This window comes from Oryctolagus cuniculus, chromosome 13, assembly GCF_964237555.1.
Source record: "Oryctolagus cuniculus chromosome 13, mOryCun1.1, whole genome shotgun sequence".
Lineage (NCBI taxonomy): Eukaryota > Metazoa > Chordata > Mammalia > Lagomorpha > Leporidae > Oryctolagus > Oryctolagus cuniculus.
The window spans coordinates 25,477,467-25,502,411 of NC_091444.1; the positions used below are offsets into that span (position 1 = coordinate 25,477,467).

Here is a 24,945-nt window from a genome sequence, read left to right on the forward strand (position 1 = left end):
AGATGAGAATGCAATACTGCTCACATCATTTAAATGAATAAAATCTTGGAATTGCTTTAAATGAAAGACCCTCGAGGTGCCTTGGCACACAGAACCATTCCGGCTGAGGCACATCAGACACGTCATCAGCCCTGGGCAGCTGTTGGCATGGCGCTAGGAAGAGACCAAACGAGGGCCCACGGTCACTGCCAGCCCCAGGAGCCCCTGACCTTGACCTGGCTCTGTGAACAAGCCCGAGAACTCCATGCACCATCGCCATGACGATACCCGAGGAGCAAGCAAGGCATTGGAGGTCAGGTAAACCCCAGCGTTCTGGCAAATTCTTGGGACTGCACATGAAGACTGAAGAGCGTTATTTTTCCAGATTAATTCATTCGAAATGAAAGCAGAAACGTTTTGTTCTCTTAAACACTGTAGGCCTAGGGTGAAGATAGATCATACACACACACACTCACACAATTGTATTATCATCTCTATACTGGGAAAATCTCAGTTTAGAGAGAGGGAGCTTCCCCTAAGGGGCACTGAGGCGGCTCATTTGGTTTATTTAAAACAATAATGTAGCTGCTGACTAACTATAAGAAATGAAGCACAATACAGTGAGCTTGTCTGTTACAGGTATCCCACGGTGTGTCCGTCCATACAGCAGGGCTCACTTCAGCATGACCAGAGAGAGAAGCCAGATGGTCTTGACAGAGCCTCTTTTGAGATCTTTCTTCAGGGAAATTGTTTCCTTTTAAAACACATACCAAAACCAAAAATGCTTTAAAAAGTTGACTCCCATTTGGCCTTTAAAGTGTCGTATCACATAGTTCTGAATGACTATCCTGCTGACTGATCACAGAGGCCATACTCACTTATGATTTTGAGGATAAAGAATGTGGTGTTTTATGCCTTATGAGATGATGTTTTTTAAAATGAATGTCAGTCCTTTGGAATTTCAAATAATATCACCCTGAAATTTTTTATCCTCCTTTTCTGCAATGTACTTAAATAATAGGATGGGAAAACTGTCATTAAAAATTTAGTGTATTCATACTGTGGCCCGGAGGCCTGGATTTAGCTCATAGATCAGAGATGCCTCTTCCCTGAATGAAGCTGCCGTGTATATAGGAAAAGAGCTGATCTTGAAATGTGGGCCGATGGATGTTAGGAATTTAGGTTGGGGGCGGACGTTTGGCAGTTTAAATGCCAGTTAAGAAGCCCACATTCTGTACCAGAGTGCCTGGCCTTGAGTTCTGACTCCACCACTGATTCCAGCTTCGTGCTGCCGTGCACTGTGCAGTGGCTGGTGCTAGCTCAAGTAGTTGGGTCCCTGCCACCCAATGGGAGACCCGGATTGAATCCTGGCTGCCAGCTTCAAGCCTGGTGCAGCCCCAGCCATTGCAGGGGAGACAATCAGAGGATGAGCGTGCTCTCTGTATTTGTGTTGTGAATGTCTCTATGTATCTCTGCCTCTCAAATGAGGAACTCAGTTAGCAGTATTATGGAGTCTTGCCATGAGCAAGAAGCAATACCAATTAAAAAAACAGAATTGAAACCATGCCGGAATTTAACACTATTTAGTTTAAGGGCAGTAATCCTGTACCTTAATAGCTGCTGAAACTACCAATTAAGTAAAGCACTGATCAAAATTAATATTATTAACATCCAGTCATTCAGAAAAGATTATGTTCTTTAATACTTCCCTATCGTTTAGAGCATAGCATAATTATTTTATACAAATTGCAATTCAAATTGTTCAAAATAAAGTTCACTTCTAAGTGGGGATCAACTTCAGATGTTAAGCCAGCATGTTCTGTAGTCTTCCAGTGCCGCCCGATTGTTACGCCTTGAACATAGAAACGCTTGTTGAACTGCCATTTTGGTGGCATTGGGAATGGGGCCTTTAAAAGGTAATTAGCTAGGACAGAGATGAATGCCTTGTGTGGGTGGGGAGGTGGGGTGAGGGACGGGGTTAGCTGCAGTGGTGGGCAAGTTCTTGCTCTTGAGGAACCGGATTCGTTGCCATGGTTACGCAGCCCCCCCCCCCCCATGCTGTGTCTGCTCTGCACAGGCTTGCTTGACCTTCTGTCGCCAGCCATGGCAGGAAGCAGCTCAAGACCCTCACCAGAGGCAACCAGTCTTGGACTTGGCCAACCACTAGAACTGTAAGCCAAAGTAAAGCCCTTTCCTTTGCAAATGACCCAGTCTCAGGTATTCTGTGACATGAGCACAAAGAAGACCAGGGCACAGGTTTTGAAGGCAGGCTCTGTACCCTGGTATCTGCCTGGGGGCCGCCAGCTCCATATCCATTCTCTTGCCATGCCGTACTTTATGCATCATCTCGCTAGCTCTAGAATATTTTTTTTTTTTTTTTGACAGGCAGAATGGACAGTGAGAGAGACAGAGAGAAAGGTCTTCCTTTGCCGTTGGTTCAACCTCCAATGGCCGCTGCGGCTGGCGCACCGTGCTGATCCAATGGCAGGAGCCAGGTACTTCTCCTGGTCTCCCATGGGGTGCAGGGCCCAAGCACTTGGGCCATCCTCCACTGCACTCCCTGGCCACAGCAGAGAGCTGGCCTGGAAGAGGGGCAACCGGGACAGAATCCGGCGCCCCGACCGAGACTAGAACCCGGGGTGCCAGCCTGCTAGCTCTAGAATTTTAAGTTCTCCAGAAACCATGATCATAGTTGCTCTCCATACCCGCACTGCCCAAGTTCCTGTGAAGGAAAAGTATATCTGTTCTTCCTCACTCTGTCATTTTAGGTCACCCCAGCCAATTTGATGACTTACAAGGAAAGGCGAAAGCAAGCATCATGTATAAAATAGTTTATTACCATAATAAATAAAATTAAACTTTTTAATCTTTTTACAAATATCATTTGTGCTTGTTTAAAAATGTAGAGAAGGGCAGGAACATCATCCATGGAGGGTCCCACACGTTCCTCTTATCATACCCAAGCCACAGACATCCGGGGGGGTTCTGGCACCAACCTCAGCTGACCACATAAATGGTAGCAGCTCATTTGCACTTCTGTTTATTCATGCTTGTTTGGACAAAATGACAGATGCAAGAAAAAAAACTCAATAAAGGACTTGGCGGGACTCAATGGGAAGCGTGTTAATATAGGGAGAAGCGCTGGAATGACGAACCGCTCCTAAGGAGTGTCCTTGCAGTGTCCGTGAAACGTGGCATGTGGACAGTCTGCAGCTGATGCACCAACACAGCGGCTGAATATTAAGAGAATACATTCATCAGGCAGGGCTGCCTCCTTTTGAACACAAAAACAGTTCATATCCTGATACAAGATCTGTGAACGTCTCAGGGAACTACTGACGGGGCCACTGGATGACTCAGAAGTCACAGATAAGAAAGAGACAATGGCTCCAAGAAGAGGGTAATGTAGGTGGGGGGGCACCCCCAACATCTGGCACCTGCAGAATGTTCAAGTCCAGTTCTTGAGGGCCCAGAGTCTGATATGCTCGCAGGAGAGTGCAGTTTCACGTGAAACTAACGTAAGCTGTAGGTAAATTCACATGGATTCTTTTGAACCGTGAGTGGGAGAAATTAAAACTTGACCGTGAACACCTTCAGCGAGAAAACAGTGCTTCCTCCGAGGGTTGCCGTTGGTGCTGGCAGGACAGGGAAGTCTCCCCCAGGTGGAGGGCACAGGAGCTGGTGAAGGTAACCTTGACTGAAGGAAGTGTACGGGGCAGTCACACGGATGACGTGACAGAGAAGAGGCTGGCGGCCTCCCCGCAAAGCAACAGCAGGTGGGGCGGGAGGAAGGGGCAGTGGCAGCTCCGTCACGGCTGGAGTTCCGTTCACGGGTCTTAAGGCGAAACATCTTTATTGCAAAACATAGTACAATCTGTTAATCAAATGCATGTGAGCAACTTGTACCTCCACCAGGGCTCCAAAAATTTCCCAGAGATCAGTGCAGCAAGGGGAGACGGGCTGTGGCCCGACCGAGACTCCCTCAAGAGTTCATTCCGCCCCCACGCATGCGTGGAGGGGAAGGCTGACAGCCGGCCTAACACTGGCACCTGCCACCTGAGGACGTGGGAGAGAGAGGCTTGCTGCATCGGGCAGGGTGAAGTACGATTTTGTCCCCAGCCCAGCTCTCCCAGCTTTTGAAAGAGAAGGATTCCAGGAAAGGGGCTCGGCCTGCAGCAGTACACAGGATCAGAGACTGGGGGTAAAACGGGCCCCAGGAGTCGGCAAGAAGAACCCAAAGAAAAGAAAGGCCTGCTGGATCTCTGCTGAGATGAGAATAGCTTTCAAACGCTTGGAGACTTATAAGCATCGTGTAGCAATGTATTAATGCAATTAATTAGTTGCATTAAGTGTGTACTAGACCAGAGATTCTCAACCAAATGGCTGCCTCTCTCGCCTGCCTTTGGCCACGCTGTCATGCCCAGTGGGGGAGGTCGGGGGATGGCAGCACACGTGGCTGGAGTCCGTGCTGTGCAGGCACACACACCCTGGAGCATCCTCGTCTGGGACTGAGCCCGCTCCCCACACCTCCATCAGTGGAAGGAAGCAGCCGGGGCACGGGGACACAGCCTGTCGGGATACCTCAGAAACGGAAGCTTCTCTAAGAATGACGTTCAAAGGAGGGAGTTCAGCCGGCAGTGGTGTGAGACACCGGGCTGTCTTCAGAAAGGGGAAAATTGCCTCCAAAGGATGTGTGGCTCTCAGCAGGATTTTTCTGAAGTGCACAAGTTCAGTCTAAAACCTGAACCTCTGTTCCCTGCTCTCTCCAGCTACCAGGGAACAGTGGGATCTGGAGTCTGTGGTCCATGCCCAGGACACCGGGCGGGGTTGTGGCCACGCCAGGTCAACAGCACAAAGCTACCCGGGGCCAAGTGCAAGCCAGGCAAAGGCAAGGAAGAAAGGTTGGGCTCATTTTCTCTGGAAAAAAAAACTTTTTAAACAATTACAGCAGACAGAAAAAAAACGGAGAATACAAGCTTAGACAGTCACACGCTGCTGTCACGGTGACCCCTACAACCTCGAGCTGGGCAGATTTCCACAGCAGAGCCTGGGCCAGCTGATGGCGCTACTTTGGGGGTACATCCCCCTGGAAAGAACCCTGGGCTTCCGAGCCTCCCCTAGGGCCTACCTGGGGAATTGTTTCCTGGAGGGATGCGCCAGCCCGTGACGAGCTGGACAGGGCCTGACACCAGGTAACTGGAGCCCTGGGCGGCGACGCTTCTGAAGCTAGCTGTTAGGGTAATAGGGGCCCTAGCCCTGCCCCAAAAGCAGGTCCTAAGCTTCAGAAGCTAGTTAGCAAGCATAGGAGCAGCCGGGAGTCCAGATACGTTATAGCCTCTGCCCCAGTTGAGGAAGCTGGAGGCCCCCCAGCTTTATCCAGACTCACAAACAGGCACGCCTCGGCCTTGGGAAATCACACCTTCTCCCTTGTGGCTAAATAACGTCCCAGCGCAGGGAGCCGGAGGCCACCTCTGCAAGGCTCCCGGGAGAGGCAGAGGGTGTGCGTGTGCAGGGCATTGGGGGCAGGTGCCCTCCTGGGCCCTGCTCCCTGGAGCCATCTGTGCTGACCTGGTCAAGTGAGGGAGGTCAGCCTGCCGTGCACCAACATCTGCGGGCCAGGTCCTGGGCTGTGTGGTGGCTGCTGAGCAAGACTGAAGGGGCAGGGGGCCTGCACAAACGCTGAGTATCTTTGGTAGGGCATGACCTGCGGGGTTCCCTAAGGACACCGGGACTCAGAATCTCAGTAGCGAAGCCGTGCCAGGGATGGGGGTGCCAGAGGGCCAAAGCGCAACCTGGATCAGTCCATGCTGTTGCCCACAGCCCTCGTCACACTCTCGCACAGCGGAGTGTTCAGGGCTGAACTCCCAGCCTTGCTAGGCAGTGTTTGGGGTCCCGGGACCTCTCTTCTCTCCAGGTCATACCCCTCAGCTAGCTCCACTTTGCTGGAAGAGACTTTTTTCTCTTTCGCTGGGCTGTTGCTGGGAAAAGCCCCAGTGCACGCACAGCCTGACCCCGTGAGCGCACTCTGCATCAGCCCGGAGGTGGCACAGAGCTCGCCCTTTCCTGGGCCCTGCCCCTGGTCCTGCGTGGAGATAGCTCAAATCCCTCCTGCTTAATTCAGATGACTGTGCCCCGCTCATCTTCCTGCTTCCTCCTGCAATCCTACTGGCTACAGCAGAAAGTAAAGAGGCTGCCTTAAAAATAAGGCCAAGCACGCTCCCGGCTGTCCTCGGGGGATACGTGGTGAAGAAAATACAGACGTCTGCAGGGCAATCCAAGGAGAATGAAAATGTTCAAATATCGCCATAGCGCTGGCTACGGTCATCTTGAGGCTGTGTGTGTGTGTGTGTGTGTGTGTATTGAACAAAGCAACTTGGGGCCCAGGCCCTTCCTGCCAATGCTCCATACCCTGAGGAATGCCACGGGAACACGTGGGAAGAGGTCAAGACGGAAAAGCAGCACAGCAACCCGCCACGGGAGGCTCGCTTGGCTTCCAGAGCTCACAGGGGCCTCTGCAGCCTTGTGGGGGCCCAGGGTCCCTCCCCCCTGCCTCACCTCTCTGGGGCACTGAGACCTGAAGCTGCCCTGGGGAGGCAGGCACCAGCCGCCTGCACCTTCAGAGGCAGGAAGTGGACAGGCTCCCCTTGTCCCAAGCTCCTCACCAGCGTCAACAGGGAAACAGGTATTTACAGGAGTCCAGGAGGGCTCCGGGCACTCCCCTGCCCACTCCCGTGCGGTGGCCACTCTTTTCTGGTAGTTTGAACCTTGTACAAATATCCCAGTAGTAAAAAATTACAAACGAAGGAAGTCCCCAGAGCCAGCCTGCCCCTTCCCGGGGGAATGGTGTGGATCCACGGCAGAGGCAGCTGCCGGCTTGCAGGCTCGGGGCGCTGCCCCTCGCCCCGTCCTGTTCTCCAGGGAGAGCACACCTGCCGAGCCACGGGTCCTGCTCAGGTTTTCCCTCGGGAGAAACCTGCCTTGAAAACTGTTGGCCGCGTGGGCATGGGTGGTGGGTGGTGTCCGGGCAAGGGGGTCTAGGGTTTTGTCCTTGACTCTGGACGAGAACCTCTCAGCTGGCTCCAAACACGTCTCTTTCGGACCCTGGGGACTGGGGCCTGGAGATCTCGAACAGCTCCTGCGGGGACTGGGAGGACCTTCTGGAAGTTAGTAGCCTGAGGATCTCGGCCAGCTGCTGCTCGATGGTGCTCATCTTGGCGTGCAAGGCCTTGATGTCCTCCTTCAGCTCGTGCTTGACCTCCAGGACGGTGGCCTGCAGCGTCTGCTCGGGGATGGGGTAGAAGCAATGTTTGACCTCTGCCATCACGGGGCTCCTGTCCTGGGGGCTGCGGGCCTCGCCCACGTTGTCCAGGCGCAAGTCGCTCTTGGTGATGCCGCTGTCGCAGGAGTCCGTCTTCTTCAGCGTGGCCTCGCCCGCCGCCTTGGTCCTCTCGGGCAGCGTCTCCATCGACTCGGCCTTGGACACCTTGTTCCAGTCCTCCCCCTTGGCGCAGGCGTCTCTGAAGCGGGCCCAGCCCTTGCGCTTGGCACAGTCGCCCCCGCCCGCCTTGGGGCCCAGGCACTCGGAGCCCGGTGCGTGCAGCTTGGCGTGGTCCGCCACGGCTGCGGCGGAGGCCGCCTGGAAGGCCACGGGCGTGGCAGGGCTCTCGCGGACCGTGACCACGCTGGCCTTCACCAGGCTGTGGTTGGCCGAGGCGTGCTCGGCCAGCACGCTGCCCTTCTCCACGTCCAGGTCGTCCAGGTCCCGGCCGCCCCTCTCCGCCGCCAGCCGGGCCTCCTTCTGCTGCCGGAAGCGCTGGAAGAGGCGCCGCACCGGGTGGTCCGGGGGCAGGATCAGCGGGGCCTCGTTCTTCCGCTTCATGCGCTCCTCCTCCTCCCGCTTCACGTCGCTGATCTTCCGGAACACGATCTGCAGGGAACAGACAGACACGCGGGGTGAGCGGGGCTGGGCTTCCTGGCTCAGCTGGACGGCAGCTGTCCTTGTCCACTGTGATTTTCTAATCCTGCCTCCCCGCGTCCCCTCCTCAGCCACACCCATCTGCTCCTGGGGTCCAGCCTGCAGATCCAAAACACAGGACTGAGGAGAATCCTGTCCACTTTGAAGAGGGTCAGAGAAACCCACTAAGGGTGTCCCAGCAACGGCGAGATGATGAGAACAGAGCGGTAAGCACGCTTTCTCCCACCGCTCTGAGTGGACTTGCTGGTGGCACGACCCTGGGCGTGCTGTTCTCTGGCCTGGGAATGGCCCCTGCTCTCTGTCCAGACCGCCCTCACAACAAACCCCAGCTCAAACAGCACCTCCTCCAGAAAGTCTTCCGTGATTCCATCACACTCTGTCTTATCCTCCTGCCTCCCTTTCTGTGCTCATGGCGCTCGGTGCCTTGCTGTATCTTGGATCCATTTGTAGTAGAGATACAGCTACTCCCCCCCCACCCCCCCCCCACCCCCCCACGTACACAACTGCTGAGACAGAGGAGGTGGGAAGAGGGGATTAAGGAAGGTGAGATGGAGGGGAGAGAGGGAAAAATGGCTGAGAAGGTAGCAGTACCCCAGGAGACTACAGCTTCGGAACTAAGTGCTCTGGCTCCTGCCCCTGCCCTGCATTTCTGCAGAGATGGGCGTCCTTCCGGTATCCCCTCTCCCTTTACATTCGAGCTAGTTTCTGGGCTTCTGTCCCTGGGAGGAGCAGTTTCCCAGCAAGCCCCCAGTTGTTTCCACGCACATCTGAACCCTTCTGAAAGTCCCAAGCGCAGGACAGAGCTTATCCCATCTCACCGTGTCCTACTTGTTAAAAGGAAACTTATCTCCTCTAAAAGAGCAAAAAGTTGCTTGTTTTTGTCACTTGAGTACTTCCAGCCTGGTGTCTGGGGGCCTCAATAAACACCTGTGGAATGAACGAACACAGGTCAGCCGGTGAATCAGCAGGAAGGTGTCTTTTGCCCAGGAGAGGAAATCGAGAGGCCGCCGTCGCTGTTACGAAGGAAAGGGTCTGGATCAGCACACACACCGTTGCTTTACTGACTCTCTCGATAGCAGAGTGCCAGGGCAGCCCCTGAGACTCGAAGACAGAAGGAAGTTCTTCAGATATGGAGGAGCCGACACAAGATTTATCCCGAGTGGTTACGCGGCCGAGCGTACAGGGGGGCTAGGAAGGCTCAATATGTATCTGTGGGGGACTTCGGGAGGGCAGCCAGTGCTGCCTGGGGCCGTGGCTGCCTGGGCGGTGCCAGCCCCGTGCCCCATGGGCTGGGACTGACCCACGTATTCAGATGTTGTGGCTGCACGGCCAGTGGGGGCCATCCAGGCGCTCCCTGGGAGGGGGCATGGGTCTCTGGGGCAGTGCTGCCTCTCCTGAAACCTCCTGGCTTTGCCTGGAGTGTCGTGCCAGACACAGCCACTGCAACCCTGCTGTCTCAATCAACAGGCAGGTGGCACAGGGAAAGCTTCCGCACCCTCCTTTGAGAATCCGAAAAATGCAGCTCCTAGGGGACGAGGCACCCTGCTTGCTGACTTCAGTGGGTTTGGGTTTTTTGGGTGTTGTTTCTTTTTGAGCACTTAGTCATGGAGTCTGCCTCAGAGCTTCTGTGACCATGCGTTTTGACGAGCACTTCCGGTCTGAGTGCGTAGGGTGGCTGCGTGACACAACGATGAGCTCGGTGCCACCAGCAGCAGCCAGAGCGTCTCCCTGTCTGTCTGCCCCACCTGTCTGCCCGTCGTCTCCCGCCGCAGGGATGCGGCCGAGGAGTGCTGGGCAGGACCTCCGATTCGTATCTTGGGACACTCCCTGTGCCCAACAGGCTCTGGCTGGCCCTTTTCCCTCGTGACCTTCCAGAATCTGCTCCAACAAGCTTCCTGGACTCTCCCCCTTCCAAGATCCCCACAGCCTACGGTGAGAAGCAGCCCGCCTGCCTGTTGCCTCAGATGGAAGCTCCCTGAAGGCTGGGCGTGGTTATGGGACTCTGTCTGCCCAGCACGCTGCTGGCGATAGAGTGCTCGGTCATCAAGAAATCAATGGCCGTGTCAGTGCGTGACTGATGGCCGGTGCCCTACTTATGTGGCCCACGCTAAGGGAAAAAAAATGACGTTGGCTCCCCCTGGAGCTCTGCTGCTGACGTCGGAGATGTGATGGGGAGAGAGAAAGAGACCAGAGGTGGACTTCTCTATGTTCAACGCACCGGCTCCAGAGAGGGAGTGAGTAAATAAAATCCTACAGGACTTGCACTCCCATTCATCTCCATCTCAGGCCGACCTCACGCTGAGTTCATCATCCCTGCCTGCCTGGTCTCATTTTTCATACTCTTAGATGAGCTCAGAGAGCTGATGTTTAAAGTAGCCCTGAGGTGAACCTTTTGTTTGTTTGTTTGTTGTTGTTTTTTGCAGTGGGGAAGACTGCTCATGAACTTTCCTTTTGTATAAATTTGGATCTCCCTATGGAAGACCGTCTGGCGCCATGGACAGAGCCCAGTGCGGTTCTGCTGCCACCCAGGGCAGGGCGCTGAGCAAGCCGCCATGCCCCGCCCTCCACGGCTCGACAGTGTAGCCCCAGGTTCCATCTACACGGCCCTGGCTTGCTTGCTTCCATCTTGCTGTCTTAGCCACTGGGCTTCCTGGTAAGTTGTCATTGCGGGAAAGGGTTCCAGGACCCAAAACCTCGTTTTAGAAGACCCCTTAAGAGGACATCGTGAAGGTGCCTCCCAGCATGCACAGCTACTGATTTTAATCGCAGGATGTAATTCACAGACTCGAGTGCATTCTCCTACTGAACTGAAACGTCTCAGGAGCTATGCACAGTGCGTCCATCACAGGTTGTTGAGACTGAAGCTTGCTCAGTGGCGCACAGCTGGTCACAGCAGGACTTCAGGGTGTGGCCTGCTGCTCTCGCCACAGGATCAGGGACCCCCAGGCAGGGACCATTCCATCGGTGACCCTCTCATCACCCACCGGGGAGGCAGACCACCTCTCTGATCCTGGCCTGGTCAGGACACCATGATGGGATGAGTTTGGAGCCTTCCTGGATTGAGTCCTGCCAGTCCACAGGTATAGGCAAAGTCTTCTCAAAGTTCGTGGAAAATGCATATTACAGAGAAAATATGCGCGGATTTCAAAAATTTGTGCACCAAAATAAGCAAGGCTGTGCAGCTCGGGACTTTCCCAGCACGAAGGGCTGAGATGGAGCCGCGCTCTGGCTTGCTCCTCCAGCTCACGTCCCTAAGCCTGGGAGGACCTTAATAAGTAAGCTTGAGCTGAATGGAGTTGACACTCAGATCCTTAAGCTACGGGGCTCTCTGGGCTGCTATCTCCAACTTTATTTGAGAAACCAATGCCTCTGGGATATGTGGTGACTCGGGATAATCAACCACGTCTTCTGCGTTGCACCGAGAGAGGGCCCCGTCCTCAAGTTCCAGCCCAGATGAGGCCGAAGGGGAGCAGGAGTCCCTGCAGGGTCACTGAACAAGCGGGTGCCCGCGGTGCATGCAGGGAAAGACAGGCCCGGGAGGGGGACAGGCTGCTGGAGTCCTGAGAGCACGCGCGTGGGGGCGGCACCAGGCAGGAGCAGAGATACTTCAAAGAGCTCCACTGGGGAATGGACATCTGTACCTAAGGTCACTTGTCAGTGGTTTGCATAGTCAGGCAAGGACAGAAGCAGGAGTCATAGAAACCAGGGACAACCCAGAAAGGAACTGGGGTACTTTCTCTTGGATCCAAACACACACACTCCCAAGGCTGGGAGCAGAAGAGAGAACGCATGCTTGGCGTGGTCCCAGTGTGCTACAGACTGGCCACTGCCTGACCCGGGGTCAGCCATGCCCTCCCTTGGAGGGACCAGGTCAGTGGTTCTGGAATCTGGCGAGGGTCTTCCCTGCTGGGGGGGGGGGATTCCCTGGGGCGGGGGTTATGTCCACAACCAGGTCTCACAAGAGTCTGAGGCAGGCAGCCAACCCAGGACTGTTAAGCAGGGTCTGGGAACCTCTGGCTTGATGGCTGGTAAGGCCACTGCCATGCACGTAGCTCACGCTCACTGTGAGGGAGGCCTCACGCCTCCCCAGCCCCTGCACACACCCTTCCAGCCAATCTCGGCCCTTCTGTGCACTGCCCGGGACTGAGGCGGGGAGGGAGTGGCTGTCCCTAGTCCCTGAAGCATGACTGATGGAGGATGCCAGCCCCTTCTTCCCGAGGCCCAACAACAGTTGGCTCACGATGTGGAATGAGGGACGCAAAGCCAAACACACACGTATTGAGCCCCTATGGTTTGTAGGGCACTCAGGGGACAGGCACAGGCAGCTCCACGTAAACAGAGCTAGGTCTCCTCTCCTCCCACGGTTGGGGTCCGTGCTGGAGCCACCCTGAGTGACAGCATCTGGAATGCGGGGTCCCTGCAGGCCCTGGTGACGTAGCTGTCCTCACGCCCTCCTCAGAACCCACCAGTTACCCTGCCTGGTTTTATGGCAGAGCATAAAACATAAAGATTAACAAACAGGGCCATCAAACAAAATTTAAAGTGGAAAAACAAACTGCAGATGGGCAGATAGGATAAGGCAGTGCTTGGGCTTTGTTTCTGGAAAAGGCCACTTCCTAAACCCCTCCGCGTGCCTGTGGAATCAACCACTGCATTCTCCCTCAACAGCATCACGAATCAGGGAGGCAGACCTGGGCCAGCTGGCTGGGCGATGACTCCACTGCCAGGGCCTGCAGCTGGAGGGGAAGATTAGGCCAGGTCCAGGGAGAGAGCCTGGTTAACTCACAGGGGAAGCGCTGAGTGAGTCCAGTGTGGGAGGAGGCAGGCAGGAGCTTTGAAAGTCAGGTGGACAGGACCAGGTTCCCCAAGCCTGTGTTCCCTGGTCTGTAATGGCAGGTAACACCTGAGGCCAGAGGGCCGCTGTGTAGGTTGAGTTGCAAGTGTCAGTAAACCCTTAAGATGCGTGCTTGACTGAGTTGTCTTGTGGTTTGTCTCCCGAGGGTTTGTGTGTTGGAAGCTTGGTGCCCCAGTGGTGATGGTGGGACGTGGTGGGGCCTGATGGACAGGGTCCTTGGGTCACAGCCACTGGAAGGATTGATAGTCTCGGGGGACCCCACTCACTCCCACAGAGTGATGCCATCTGCCTTGAGATGATGCTGTTGTGGGCCCTCGCCAGGCTCCCCTGGTTGGGCCTTCAGTCTCTAAAACTGAGCTAAAGAAACCTTATTTCCTGACAAATTACTCCAAGTATTTCCTTATAGATACAAAAAAGCAGACTAATATACCCAGTAAGTAAATTGTTCTATATCCTCTGGGGGACTCTTGAGATGATTCTAGAAGGATCAGCTAGGAAAGGTGAAACACTAGGGAGAAGATGTTCCAAACATGGCGAGACACAAAGGCAGAAACGCCGCCCAGTGTAGAATGATGCCCCTGTGGTAGCAGGCCCGAGGGACAGCCCCATGTGCCAGAGACCATGTTCAAGGTTGGACATGGGCTGGCTCGTGCCATCCTTCCAGCAACTCCAGCAGGTGCATATGCTTCTTATCATTTTATTCAGATAAAGAAACTGAGTTTAGAAAGGGTAAGTGATTACCCAAAGGATGAAGTCATGCAATATGCTCCCCACTCCCCACCGCCCACCCCCAGTAACCTGAGTCCCCTTCCAGACCCACGTCCTCAGCCATTCTGTGATGGAAAAAGCTTTGGGTTGAATTAAAAAAAAGTTTTTCTCAGTATATTTTGATGACTTCTATTCCTGCCCTATCACCCTGCTCCACTAGTTTCCAGGAGTGACGAGTGACGCTTTGTCTACTGGCAAATTATCTAAAGAATTCAGGGGCAGCCCTGTGACGCAGAGAGAAAATCTGGCCAAGGGCACAAGATGGGCCAAGAAGCCAAGGTCCCCAAAGCATTTATGGAGAGAATGGCCTGCTAGGTGCAGTAAGCCATGTGGTCCTTGAATGCATCAGGATGCAACAAGGACTGAGGGCAGAATCCAGACTTTATTGGTCAAGGCAGGTAAGAGGTAGCCTGGGTGTTTTGCTTATTGGAAAAATCTTGGCTCCTTGTGGCATGCTGAGGTGACAGGTGACCCTACTGGCTGCTGGTGACCTTGGGCCACAGCACTGGGGAGGAGGAGTAGACAGAGGGCCCAGTGGACTCTATTGAGGAACAACTTGGAGGCCAGAGATGTGCAGCTCCCATTTGTCCACTGGCTCTTAGTGTGCTGCTGGTGGGCTGGTCCCTCCCACCACCACAAAGCCTAATTAATATGCTTTCTACTGGCTCTAATCAAGAGCGACTTGCCCAATTCCCCTGTGATATCCTCACATTCACTCTTGGGAGTGGTGGGCGCTGAGAGTAGGTAGATGAGAAAGGTCTTCTTTGGACAGACTCATCTAGGGCCCGAAAGACTCCCTCAGACACACCTGTTCCTCTGGTTTCCAGAAAGTTCAAGCCCAAGACAGACGAGGGTCCTTCCTTCTCAATGTCACCCAGCAAATGAGATGCAGCCCTTGGCTGCTGCTCAGGGGAGAGCGGGGGGAGCTGGCACTGCCGGGCAGGAGCGGCTGGCCTCTGGCATTTCCTAAGGGCCATATTTGTCACCTCTCCTGTCTCTGCGCTCCCTGTGTAGTGGAATGAAATATGCACCCTGAAGACATGGCCACCCAGAACCTCAGAATATGAGCTTATTAGGAATGAGGTTCTGTGCAGATGTGAGGAAGGAAAGATCTTGACATGAAAGGACCCTGTATTAAGGTGGCCCCAACTTATAAAAGAAAGATGGGCAAAGGCCATGGAAAGACAGAGGTACACGGGCGTTTATGGCTACAAGCCAAGGACTGCCATTAGCAACCAGAAGCCAAGAGAGGCATGAAATGGAACCTCCCTCACAAACTCCACAGACACCAAAGCTTGAAAGACTTCTATCCCCGAGAACCATGCGAGAAGAAATTACTGTTGGTTTAAGCCACCAAGGTTGTGGTCACTTGTTATGGTGGCCCTTTCTGCCTCCTGTGCAGAGCCCTGCCCCTTGCACTCTGTGCTCTGCTGGGTGTTTGCCCGGGGCCCTGCTGCTCCTGCAGACGCCTTTACACGGCTGAGAGCCCGCAGAGGTGCTGGCAAGTGCAGATGCCCACCCGCTGTGGGTTGTGGCCAACCCTGAGGAAATTGCTCGATCTTTCCAAGATTTAACCGTCTTATGTACCAAATGCTGCAGCTTTGCTGTGGGATTGCAATGCAACGACACTGGAGATGCCCCTGGATTCACAGCGTAAGGCAAGGCTGCTTTTCTCTCAAGCTCCAGCTCTCAACCTCAGCAGCCCCACCCTGTGCATAGCTTCAGCAATGTCTCCTAGACCCTCACCCTCCACTCGTTTCCCGCCCAGTCCTCCTCCAGTGTGGCTCAAGTCATTCGTCAGGCTAGGAGGACCCAGAACCTGGGCTTGGGCGGGAGGGAGGCCAGGTTGAAGACTATGGCTAGTGCAGGGGTAGCCCAGGGAAGCAGAGTGGATGACACACAACACGGCAAGACTGCCACCCAGGCACATATTGCCCACTCATGTTCAGAGGACATGCGTGTGCACACATCAGACAAGCTGCACATGTGGAGCCCCTCCCCAGCTACCGCCTCCACCCCCACCCCTCCTCGGGTGCCATCCTGGGCAGAGGCCTGAGGCGCTGGATCTGAAGACAAAAATAGCTCTGCTGGGCCCTGGCTATTTATATCTGCTCTGCCTGCAGAGCATGTGTGCAGTGGGGAGCAGAGCCACGCCCTGTCCCCCAGAAAGGGGCAGGGGAGCTCTTAGACAGGTGCTGCAACTGTAGCTACCCTGGGGATCCAGGATGACAAGGACCCAGAGCCATACAGCCCATTCCCTACAGCAGAGGACCCGCGAGCATCCCAGGGCCCCTTCAGGAGAGCTGTGCTGTCAAAAGCCACAGTGCTGTCTCTCCTGTCTTCTACCAAACAGAACTCCCTGCTGGGAGAGGAAGAGGGTCAGGGGGAGGGGGAGGGGGAGGGAGATCTCCCATCTGCTGGTTCATTCCCCTAAAACCTGTGACATCCAGGGCTGTGCCACACCTGAGCCAGGAGCCAGGAGTTCCATCCAGGTAGGGACCCCAGTACTTCATCCATCACCCGCTGCCTCCCAGAACGCATTAGCAGGAAGCTGGGTCAGAAACTGAGCAGGGATTCGAACCCAGGCACTCCAATATGGAACTCAGGCATCCAAGTGGCCGCTCAACCACACTGCCCAATACCCCCACCCCTGACCCCCTGAGGCACAGGGTCCTTATGGGGAGAAACTGCTTTCTCCAAAACCCTACTCTACAGGGAGACAGCTCTGAGCAAACATTCAAAAATTCTCCTGCAGTGCCTACTGAATACAGAGGGAGGTAGGGGATGCTTGGTCCACGCTCAAAGACAGCCGCTGTACCTCCCCCCCCCCCCCAGCAGCATGTTAATTACTTCCATGTCCAAAGTCATTGTGGAGCCCTCCCCTTGCACTCTGCCTGGAGTCACGGGCACTGGAGCCAGCCCACCAGTTTCCCAGACTCCCTTGCCAGCCGGCTTCCCATCAGGGTCTGCCCATGGCCACTGCAAGAGGAGAGTGAAGGAGGAGAGGAACAACCTCCTGCTTTCAGCTCCTGTAGTCCCTGCTCCAGCAGGCTGTGGTCAGCTTCAGGTGCATCCTTGGGTGCTCCCCTGCACAAGCCCTGTTGGGTCCCCGCTGTGCCCCCCAGGTCAGGTCTCAGCTCCTTGCTCTCATCCCCTGCACGCCTAAGCCAAGTTCCCGTCCAGAGTCAGGATAAGCCCCAGGGTGCCTGCTCCTCAGAGGTCCCAGCACAAGACTACTGCACCCCTGCCCAGATCATCACTCACCCGTGTGGAGCATCGTCTCCCCGGCATTGGGCTCCTCCTCTGACCTGCCAGGTTTCGGTAAAGCCACCCTTCATGCTCCCAGCCTGCAAGAGGGCACTGCTGCTCTCAACTACAAGTCTCTGGGCATCCTCAGCTTCCAACACCAACTCCTCCCTTTAAAACCAGTGGAGTGCACATCTACAACCAACTTCTCTTTGACAAAGGAGCTAAAAGCAATCCCTGGAGCAAGAACAGTCTCTGCCACAAATGTTGTGGGGAAACTGGATTTCCATGTTCAGAAGTATGAAACTAGACCCCTACCTTCCATCTTAAAAATACACTCAACATGTATCAAAGACCTAATCTATGACCCAATACCATCAAATTATTAGAGAACATTGGGGAAACTCTGCAAGACATTGACTTAGGCAAAGCCTTCTTGGAAAAGACCCCAGAAGCACAGGCAATCAAAGCCAAAATTGACAAATGGATTTCATCAAGCTGAGAAGCTTCAGTGCTCCAAAAGAAACAGCCAAGTGAAGAGGCAACCGACAGAATGGGAGAAGATATTTGCAAGCTATGCAACTGATAAGGGGTTAACATCCAGAATCTATAAAAAGCTCGAGAAACTCAACAACAAAACAAATATTCCAGTTAAGAAATGGGCAAAGGACTTGAACAGGTATTTTTCAAGGGAGGATATTCAAATGGCCACCAGACACTTGGAAAAATGCTCAGGATCACTAGCTATCAGGGAAAAGCAAATTAAAACCACAATAAGGTTTTACCTCACTCCCCTTAGAATGGCTCACATACAGAAAGCAACAAACAACAAATGCTGGTGAGGATGTGGGGAAAAGGTCCCTAATCCACAGTTGATGGGAATGTATATTTTGGTGCAGCTGCTATGGAAGACAGTATGGAGATACCTCAGAAATCTAAATATAGATCTACCATATGACCCAGCCATCCCACTCCAGGGAATTTATCCAAACCAAAAGAAATCAACATATGAAAGAGTTATCTGTACCCCTATGTTCATTGCAGCACAATTCACAAAAGCTAAGTTATGGAATCAACCCAGATGTCTGTCATCTGTTGACTGGATAAAGAAATTATGGTATACATACATCCAGCTGCAAAAAAAAAAAAAAAAAAAAAAAAAAAAAAAAAAAAAATTGAAATCCTGTCTTTTGCAACAAGGTGAATGCAGTTGGAAACTATTGTACTTAGTGAAATAAGCCAGTCCCAAAAAGAGAACACAGGTCTTCCCTGATTCGAGGTAACTAATGGAGTGCCTGCAATGTAATGTTAAGGAGTGAACATTTTGAGATTCGATGATTGTTTACAGCCCCTTTCTGTTGAGGAACAGTGTTGCTGTTACTGTTTTCTTCATACTATTTGTTGAACTCTTTTACTTAGTGTAGGGTTAACTATAGGATCATTGAGTAAACTGTACATAGATCTTGATAAAAATTGAGAATGGGAATGTGAGAGGGAGGAGCTTGGGTGGGAGTGTCACTGTGTTCTTAAAACTGTATATATGAAATACATAAAACCTGCATAACTTAAATAAAACCAGTGTAGTTTCAGCTTCTGTTCTCTGGATTCCTGACTGATCCAAGGTATGGGGGATAGAGGGTGGGGGCTGGAGAGAGTTCAGGTGCAGACAGCAGGAGGAGGAGGAGGACGCTCCACTCGACACCAGTGGAAGTGGATGTCTTCCTCCCAAAAGAACCAGCACCAAGAGAAGGAAAGGAACCTGACCCCGCCTGGTTATCCACAGCCCTTGTCTGATCAAGGGCAAGAGTACCACTGTCACTGGTGGAAGCCTCGACAAGGACGAAGGGCCCACCCCGGTCTGCCCTGCTCTGTCTGTTCTCATTCTGAGGACCTGCCCTTCCTAACACTTAGGGAGCACAGCCCGCTCAGGCAGGAAGCAGCAGGTCTTCCCCCAAGTTTGGCTTGGAAACCCTTTCTTCCGAAGACTCAACCCCTGCCCAACTGCGGCTTGGTTGAACAGTGAATGTCCAGCTGTCCACTGAGCAGGCCAACTCTGAGTGTTTTCCATGACTTATCCTATTAACTCTCAACCAGAACCACTGTTACTCCTTTTCCAAAGTGAGGACCCGGGTTCAGAGAGGGTAAGTCCTTCTCTGATGCTTTACGCAGTCAGTAGGTGGGTAGAGCTGTGACCAGAGCTCAAGTCTGCTGACATCCAAGCTCTGTGGCCAAAGACAAAGACAAGGGCCCTGGGAAGAGAAAAGGTTCATTCGTTTGAACCTGGGAAGAGCCGAAGACTTGTGAGCTGCGTGGACTCTGGCACAAGCAGCATGGGCAGGACGTGCATTTGTACCAGGCTTGGAGTTTGCATTGGGATTTAAATCAAAGTCCTTTGCAGATGAATGAGTCAGTGATAAAATGTGACAAGGGCTGATTACCCAGGCCCAGAGCCGAGCCCCACGCTCTGGGCTGAGAACTCAGCGGGGCCTGCAGACTGGAGGCCTGTAAGAAGCTCTGCCAGACACAGACCTGAGATGTGTTGATTTCAATCCCAGATGACACATGCAAGGGCTCCTCAGGGCCAGGCAGCAAATGTAGTAATACGTCTCCTGGACTGCACAGTCACACCAAGTCTCCAGACAGATGACGGCAGATTGCACACCGCGCTTCTGCCCCTCACTGCCACCGAGGGAGGTGGCTGGACCCTCCCTGTGACTATGGCCAGGGCTCTGGGCTCAGCTCCTCTCTAGAGAGGTCTGGCCATGTGACCTTCCAAGGGCAGTCTTTTCAAGGACTCTCTTCTGCCACCAGTGGCCACACACAAGCCAAGCCTGTTCCTGGTAGGATAACCCACATCAGTGCACCTGGGAAAGTGGCATTTTAATTTTTAGGAAGCAGATGGTACAATATTAGGGGATTTGGGGTATAAATCAAGTGGTTGCCTCACTTCCACCTCCTTTACTCTGTCTCTATGTCGTGTGGCAATATCATAGACACATGGTACACGTCTGCAGGTTGTGGACTGCACTTTTCGCGTTGATACACAAGTGGTAGAAGTGAGTCCTCCATCCAATAGGTTAGCAAGGCAGGTATGTTCACTATAGGAGTAACCTCTGGCACGTGAGTTGGCACAGAAGTTGCAAGGAGGTGCCAGCAACTGGTGGTGTAGTGGGTAAAGCTGCCTCCTGCAATGCCAGAATCCCAAATGGGCACTAGTTGGTGTCTCAGTTGCTCCACTTCTGATCCGGGTCCCTGCTCGTGGCCTAAGAAAAAACAGCAGAAGACAGCCCCAGTGTTTGGGCCCCTGCCACCTACATGAGAGTCCCGATGAAGCTCCTGGCTTCCACCTGGCCCAGCCCTGGCCATTGCAGCCATCTAGGGAGAGAACCCAGAGAGAGAAGATCTCTCTATCTCTCTCCTCATCTCTGCAACTCTGATTTTCAAATATAAATAAATAAATCTTAAAAAAAAAAACACAGAAGGAAAGTTATAAGCAGTTGAGGATCTGGGTAATTTACCTTTGCTGCCTCACACCTATCAGCTGCCCAGCCCATGGATATGAAGCAGGGCTGACTGCCGTATGCTTGGCTTTCACTGGGGGAGGGAAGGCAGGGCGAGACCAAGCCTTGCAACCTGGCTCCACTGAGGTCTGTTCTAACCACTGGGAACTTCTGCTGTGAAGGGTCTGGAGGAAGCAGGCAAAGTGGGCCAGAGTGTCCAAGACAGATGCCCTAAGAGGAGGATAGATGGCACGCAGCATCATGAGGGGGCAAAGAGGCAGAAGGAGGAGACAAGAATCCTGCACAGAGGGAGAGCAAAATGAAACAAACAGCAAGTGGAAGGGCAGAGAAGGCAGCACAGAGAGGACAAAACGACGCAAAGGTGAGCCCCTGTGTACCCAAATCACAGAGTGGCTGCGCCCACAGAGGGAGGCAGCACAATGGGCAGGCGCTGTTTGCAACCCTTTGCATACATTATTTAAATGAACTTGTAAAACAACCCCATGCAGTAGCCATTACTGTCATCCCATTACACAGAGGAGGAAGCTGAGGCCAAGAAGGTATATAGCTGGAGGCTGAGCCCAGACTTGTCTGATATCCATCCTGTGGGCAGAGGCACCTGCCTGCCACCCAGGCTGCAGCCCCTTGCAGAGGCCACGGGCAGCTGCTGCTTCTCCCTTGACTCTCACTGTGAGTAGAAAACGCAGGCTGCTAGTGGTGCCCCAGGGGTGGCCAGGGAGCTCAATGAGATGTAACGTATGCAATGCACATGCCCCCACCCCTCCGCGGCACGCTCAGTAAATGCAGTTCCTGTCCCACCCCTTCCTGGATTTAAGGTCTCGCCTTCCTCATACTGACAATGTGGCCCTCGTGTGTTCTTGAACCAGCTGGGTGGGGGGCAGTCCTGCCACCTGGCCAAAGGAGCTGCAGCTGATCAGAGCTGGGCATGGTGTGGACACAGACCTGTTCAGACCCAGACTGGCAGAAGGGTAGCTAAGTAACTACAGAATGGCCCAAACTGGGAGCCCCAGCCTGGAAGGGCAGTGGCTTGAGTGTGCAGGAAAAGCCATTCTGCTCACTCAGAGGAGAACAGTGGGAACTGGGGAGCTGAACAGGGGTGGCAGAGGGGCCTCGGTGCCAGCCACTGGCATTGCCCACACATCCCCATGCACCTTGCTCTACTCCACTCTCCCTCCACTATTCCACCCCAGATTCTCAGCGACATTTCACCAACAGACCATTTTCTACACATGACTTTTTTCCTGGATTAAAAAAGTCCACTAAACCAGGTGAGTTAGCTGGCAGTTGGGTGACAACCATTGCTATGTCACGAATGTGGACAGCAGGGCCCAGAGGTTGCTTGACTAGCACATGGTAGAGCCAGGAGGAATTTGGACCTAGGTGTGAGCCCTCAAATCCATTTTGTCTCCTCCCGCCCGTCTGCCAAGGACTCAGCTGCTCCTCACTGCCGACGCCCAGGGAAACAGGCTGGGACAGCAAGCACAGGGAAGCTGGTGGTCCCAGGTCCCCATCTCATTTCAGAAAGAGGCCCCCTTCCTGCTGCTGCCCCCCTGGAAATCTGCCAGTCAACAGGTGAACCAATAAAGCTAGGTCAGAAACTGACCAGCCACGGGAGACAGAGCTAACAAGGCACTGTATTTAATATGCCACGATGGCCACAATCAGACAGTCTTCCCAGGCCACCATACAGCATGCTTGAGACTTGCAGAAGCAGCAGATGACACAGCACTGTCTATCCTTGGCGTGGGGAACAGACACCTGACTGCCCACTTGGGGAACGGACAAGTTCCTACTGCATTCCTTGCCACAGCTATGAGGTGTCTGCAGCCAGTCTCATGCTCTTACCATGGCCCCTATGGCCACAGTGCGGGAGGTCCCAGGCTGGGGAGAGGAGCACACCTGGGCCCCACGTTAGGGAAACCAGCAGACCAGGGTTTAGCTGAGCACACCTCTGTCACCTTAGTGCAAAAGCAGCCAATGTGTCAACAAATGGGCATGGATGTGTTCCAATAAAACTTTATGTACAAAAGCAGGTGGTGGGCCACATTCAGCGGAGGCCACAGTGTGCCAACTGCTGTCCTCATCCAGAGCTGGCCTTTTAATCATTTTAGGTGGCCTTTTATCACATGGAAGTTCTTCACTCTGATGTGATCCTGGCTGTCTGTCTTTGCACTCGTGGTTCATGTTTTGTGTACAGCTCATTCACTCTCTGGGAGAGGACACTGGAGCCCAGAAGGGAAGAGGGGTTCACTAAGACCCCACATTTTCTGTCACAGAGATTTCTTCTGAGATCCTAAGGTGCTCAAGTTAGGATCAGCTTCAGCTTTGGATTTTGGTGGCTGTTTATTAGCTATGCTTGGGAAAACTATTACTACAACAACTGCTACTACTACTACTACTACTATTACTGCTACTACGACTATTACTACAACTGCTACTACTATTACTGCTACTACGACTATTACTACAACAACTGCTACTACTATTATTGCTACTACGACTACTACAACAACTACTACTACTACTACTACTACTATTACTATTACTGCTGCTACGACTATTATTCTTCACAATCCTCTTTCTCCTGGGCCTACCACCCCACCTCCCCTGCCTTTCTCTCCTTCCCTTTCTTCTTCCTTTCCTTCCTATGAACACCTCACTAACTCATCTCACGTGTCCTAATACCTCTATCACATGCCCACCAGTAACATTTTCCATGTCTCTCAATACATCAGCTCCATTTTATCCAGGGAGACAGCACTTCTGGGCGCTCTGTTCCTTTGCTTCAATCTGGTCTGGCCGTTTTCCAGGCCTGGGATCTCCCTTCATTGCTGCCCTATGGCTCTTATTATTTTCTATTTTTTTAAAAATTTTCTCCTCATTTTGCTGGAGCATACCCTCTAATGGTTCCCCAGCAAAGAATGCCCTGAAAGTCATATGTTTAAAAACATTCTTAAAAATGTTTTTATTATCACTGTTTTTATTATCACTGTTGTCAATAGTCCAGGTTCAAAATTCTTGGCTGAAATTCATCTTCCATCAGAATGTTCAAGGTATGTGACCACTAGCTTATATAATCTATAGCATTTATGAAACATGTACTATGTATGAGCATGCTTCAAAAAGTTTATGGGTACATGGAATTGAGAGAAAAAGTTTTGGTGCAAAAGAAATCAAAACTCATACATAATTTTTCATAACATGCATATTCCATGAAATTGTAAAACCCCTCATATATGTCAGCATTGTGATTGTGATATCCACGCTTATTTCTAATCCTTCAAGTGCAACTTGTTACATCACATGGGAGTCTTTAGGGTTTTAACCCCCGGAAGTTGCAGAATCCACACCGATACACTTTGAGGTGGGTCTTCCTTACGGAGCTGGGACACTTGATGGCCTTGCAGTCTGAGGATTCTTGCTCTTCCCTTCTGCAAAGTGTTCTTTTACTGTTTCTGTGATGGGTTTCTACCTCTCCATTTTCTGCTAATTTTCTTTGGACTGGATGAGTGGGACTGATATTTTATTACCTTTCCCTCACCTCTTTTTCCTTACTCTGTATTTTTTATTTGACCTTTTAAGATCTCTGACTTTATCTTCCAGACTTTATATTATGTTTTAAAATTTTTGCTATCCTATTTCTTAAAACCTAAAACCTCTTGCTTATTTTTTGATTTTTCTTTGTACAGAATCCTGCTTTATCTCACACATATCTCATATCCTTCTGTGAACCAGTTTTCCTTTGATCCTTAGTATCTCTACAGTCACAAGGCTGCATCAAGTGAGGCTGTGGAGCTAAGGATCCTACTACACTGAACACAGACCTTAAACAGCCTCCTTGTTTTTTGTTGTTGTTGTTGTTGTTGTTGTTTTTTAAGATTTCTGTATTTGAAAGAGAGAGAGAGACAGAGATGCACCTGGACCATTTTCTGCTCGATTCCAAGGCACATTAGCAGAGAGCTGGAGCAGAGGTGGAACAGCCAGGATACGAATGGGTGCCTATATGGAATTGCCGGCGTCACAGGCAGCGGCTTAACCTGCTACGCCACAGGGCCATTCCCTCCCCACCTGGGTTTTAATGCTGCAGCTTTGTGCCCACCCCTAATCCCATGATGATTGTGCTTCTATGATCAGATCTTCTCTTGAGTTTTGCAAGACAAAAAACTGGTTCCTTTTTGGTTTTTGTTTGTTTGTTTGTTTGTTTTTTGACAGGCAGAGTGGACAGTGAGAGAGACAGACAGAGAGAAAGGTCTTCCTTTTGCCTTTGGTTTGCCCTCCAATGGCCACCGCGGCCGGTGCGCTGTGGCAGGTGCATCGCGCTGATCCGAAGCCAGGAGCTGGGTCTTCTCCTGGTCTCCCATGTGGGTGCAGGGCCCAAGGACTTGGGCCATTCTCCACTGCACTCCTGGGCCATAGCAGAGAGCTGGCCTGGAAGAGGAGCAACTGGGACAGAATCCAGCGCCCTGACTGGGACTAGAACCCAGGATGCTGGCGCTGCAGGCAGAGGATTAGCCTATTGTGCCGTGGTGCCGGCCTGGTTCCTTTTCCATCTTTGGCCCCATCTGCTTTGGGGCTGCGGGTTCCTCCGCTTTTACTACATC

General features: G+C 52.6%; 1 protein-coding gene across 2 annotated transcripts in view; it reads right to left on the bottom strand.

The window, feature by feature from the left end:
* Positions 1-2,795: 2,795 nt before the first annotated feature.
* KCNH1 (potassium voltage-gated channel subfamily H member 1) overlaps positions 2,796-24,945 on the bottom strand; it is a 379,659-nt gene continuing 357,509 nt past the window's right edge. For both annotated transcript variants that reach the window (XM_002717533.5, XM_002717532.5), the window contains exon 11: positions 2,796-7,906. In XM_002717533.5, the coding sequence (XP_002717579.1) occupies positions 7,049-7,906 (858 nt within the window). In that variant the 3' untranslated portion in view covers positions 2,796-7,048. The remainder of the gene's footprint in view (positions 7,907-24,945) is intronic.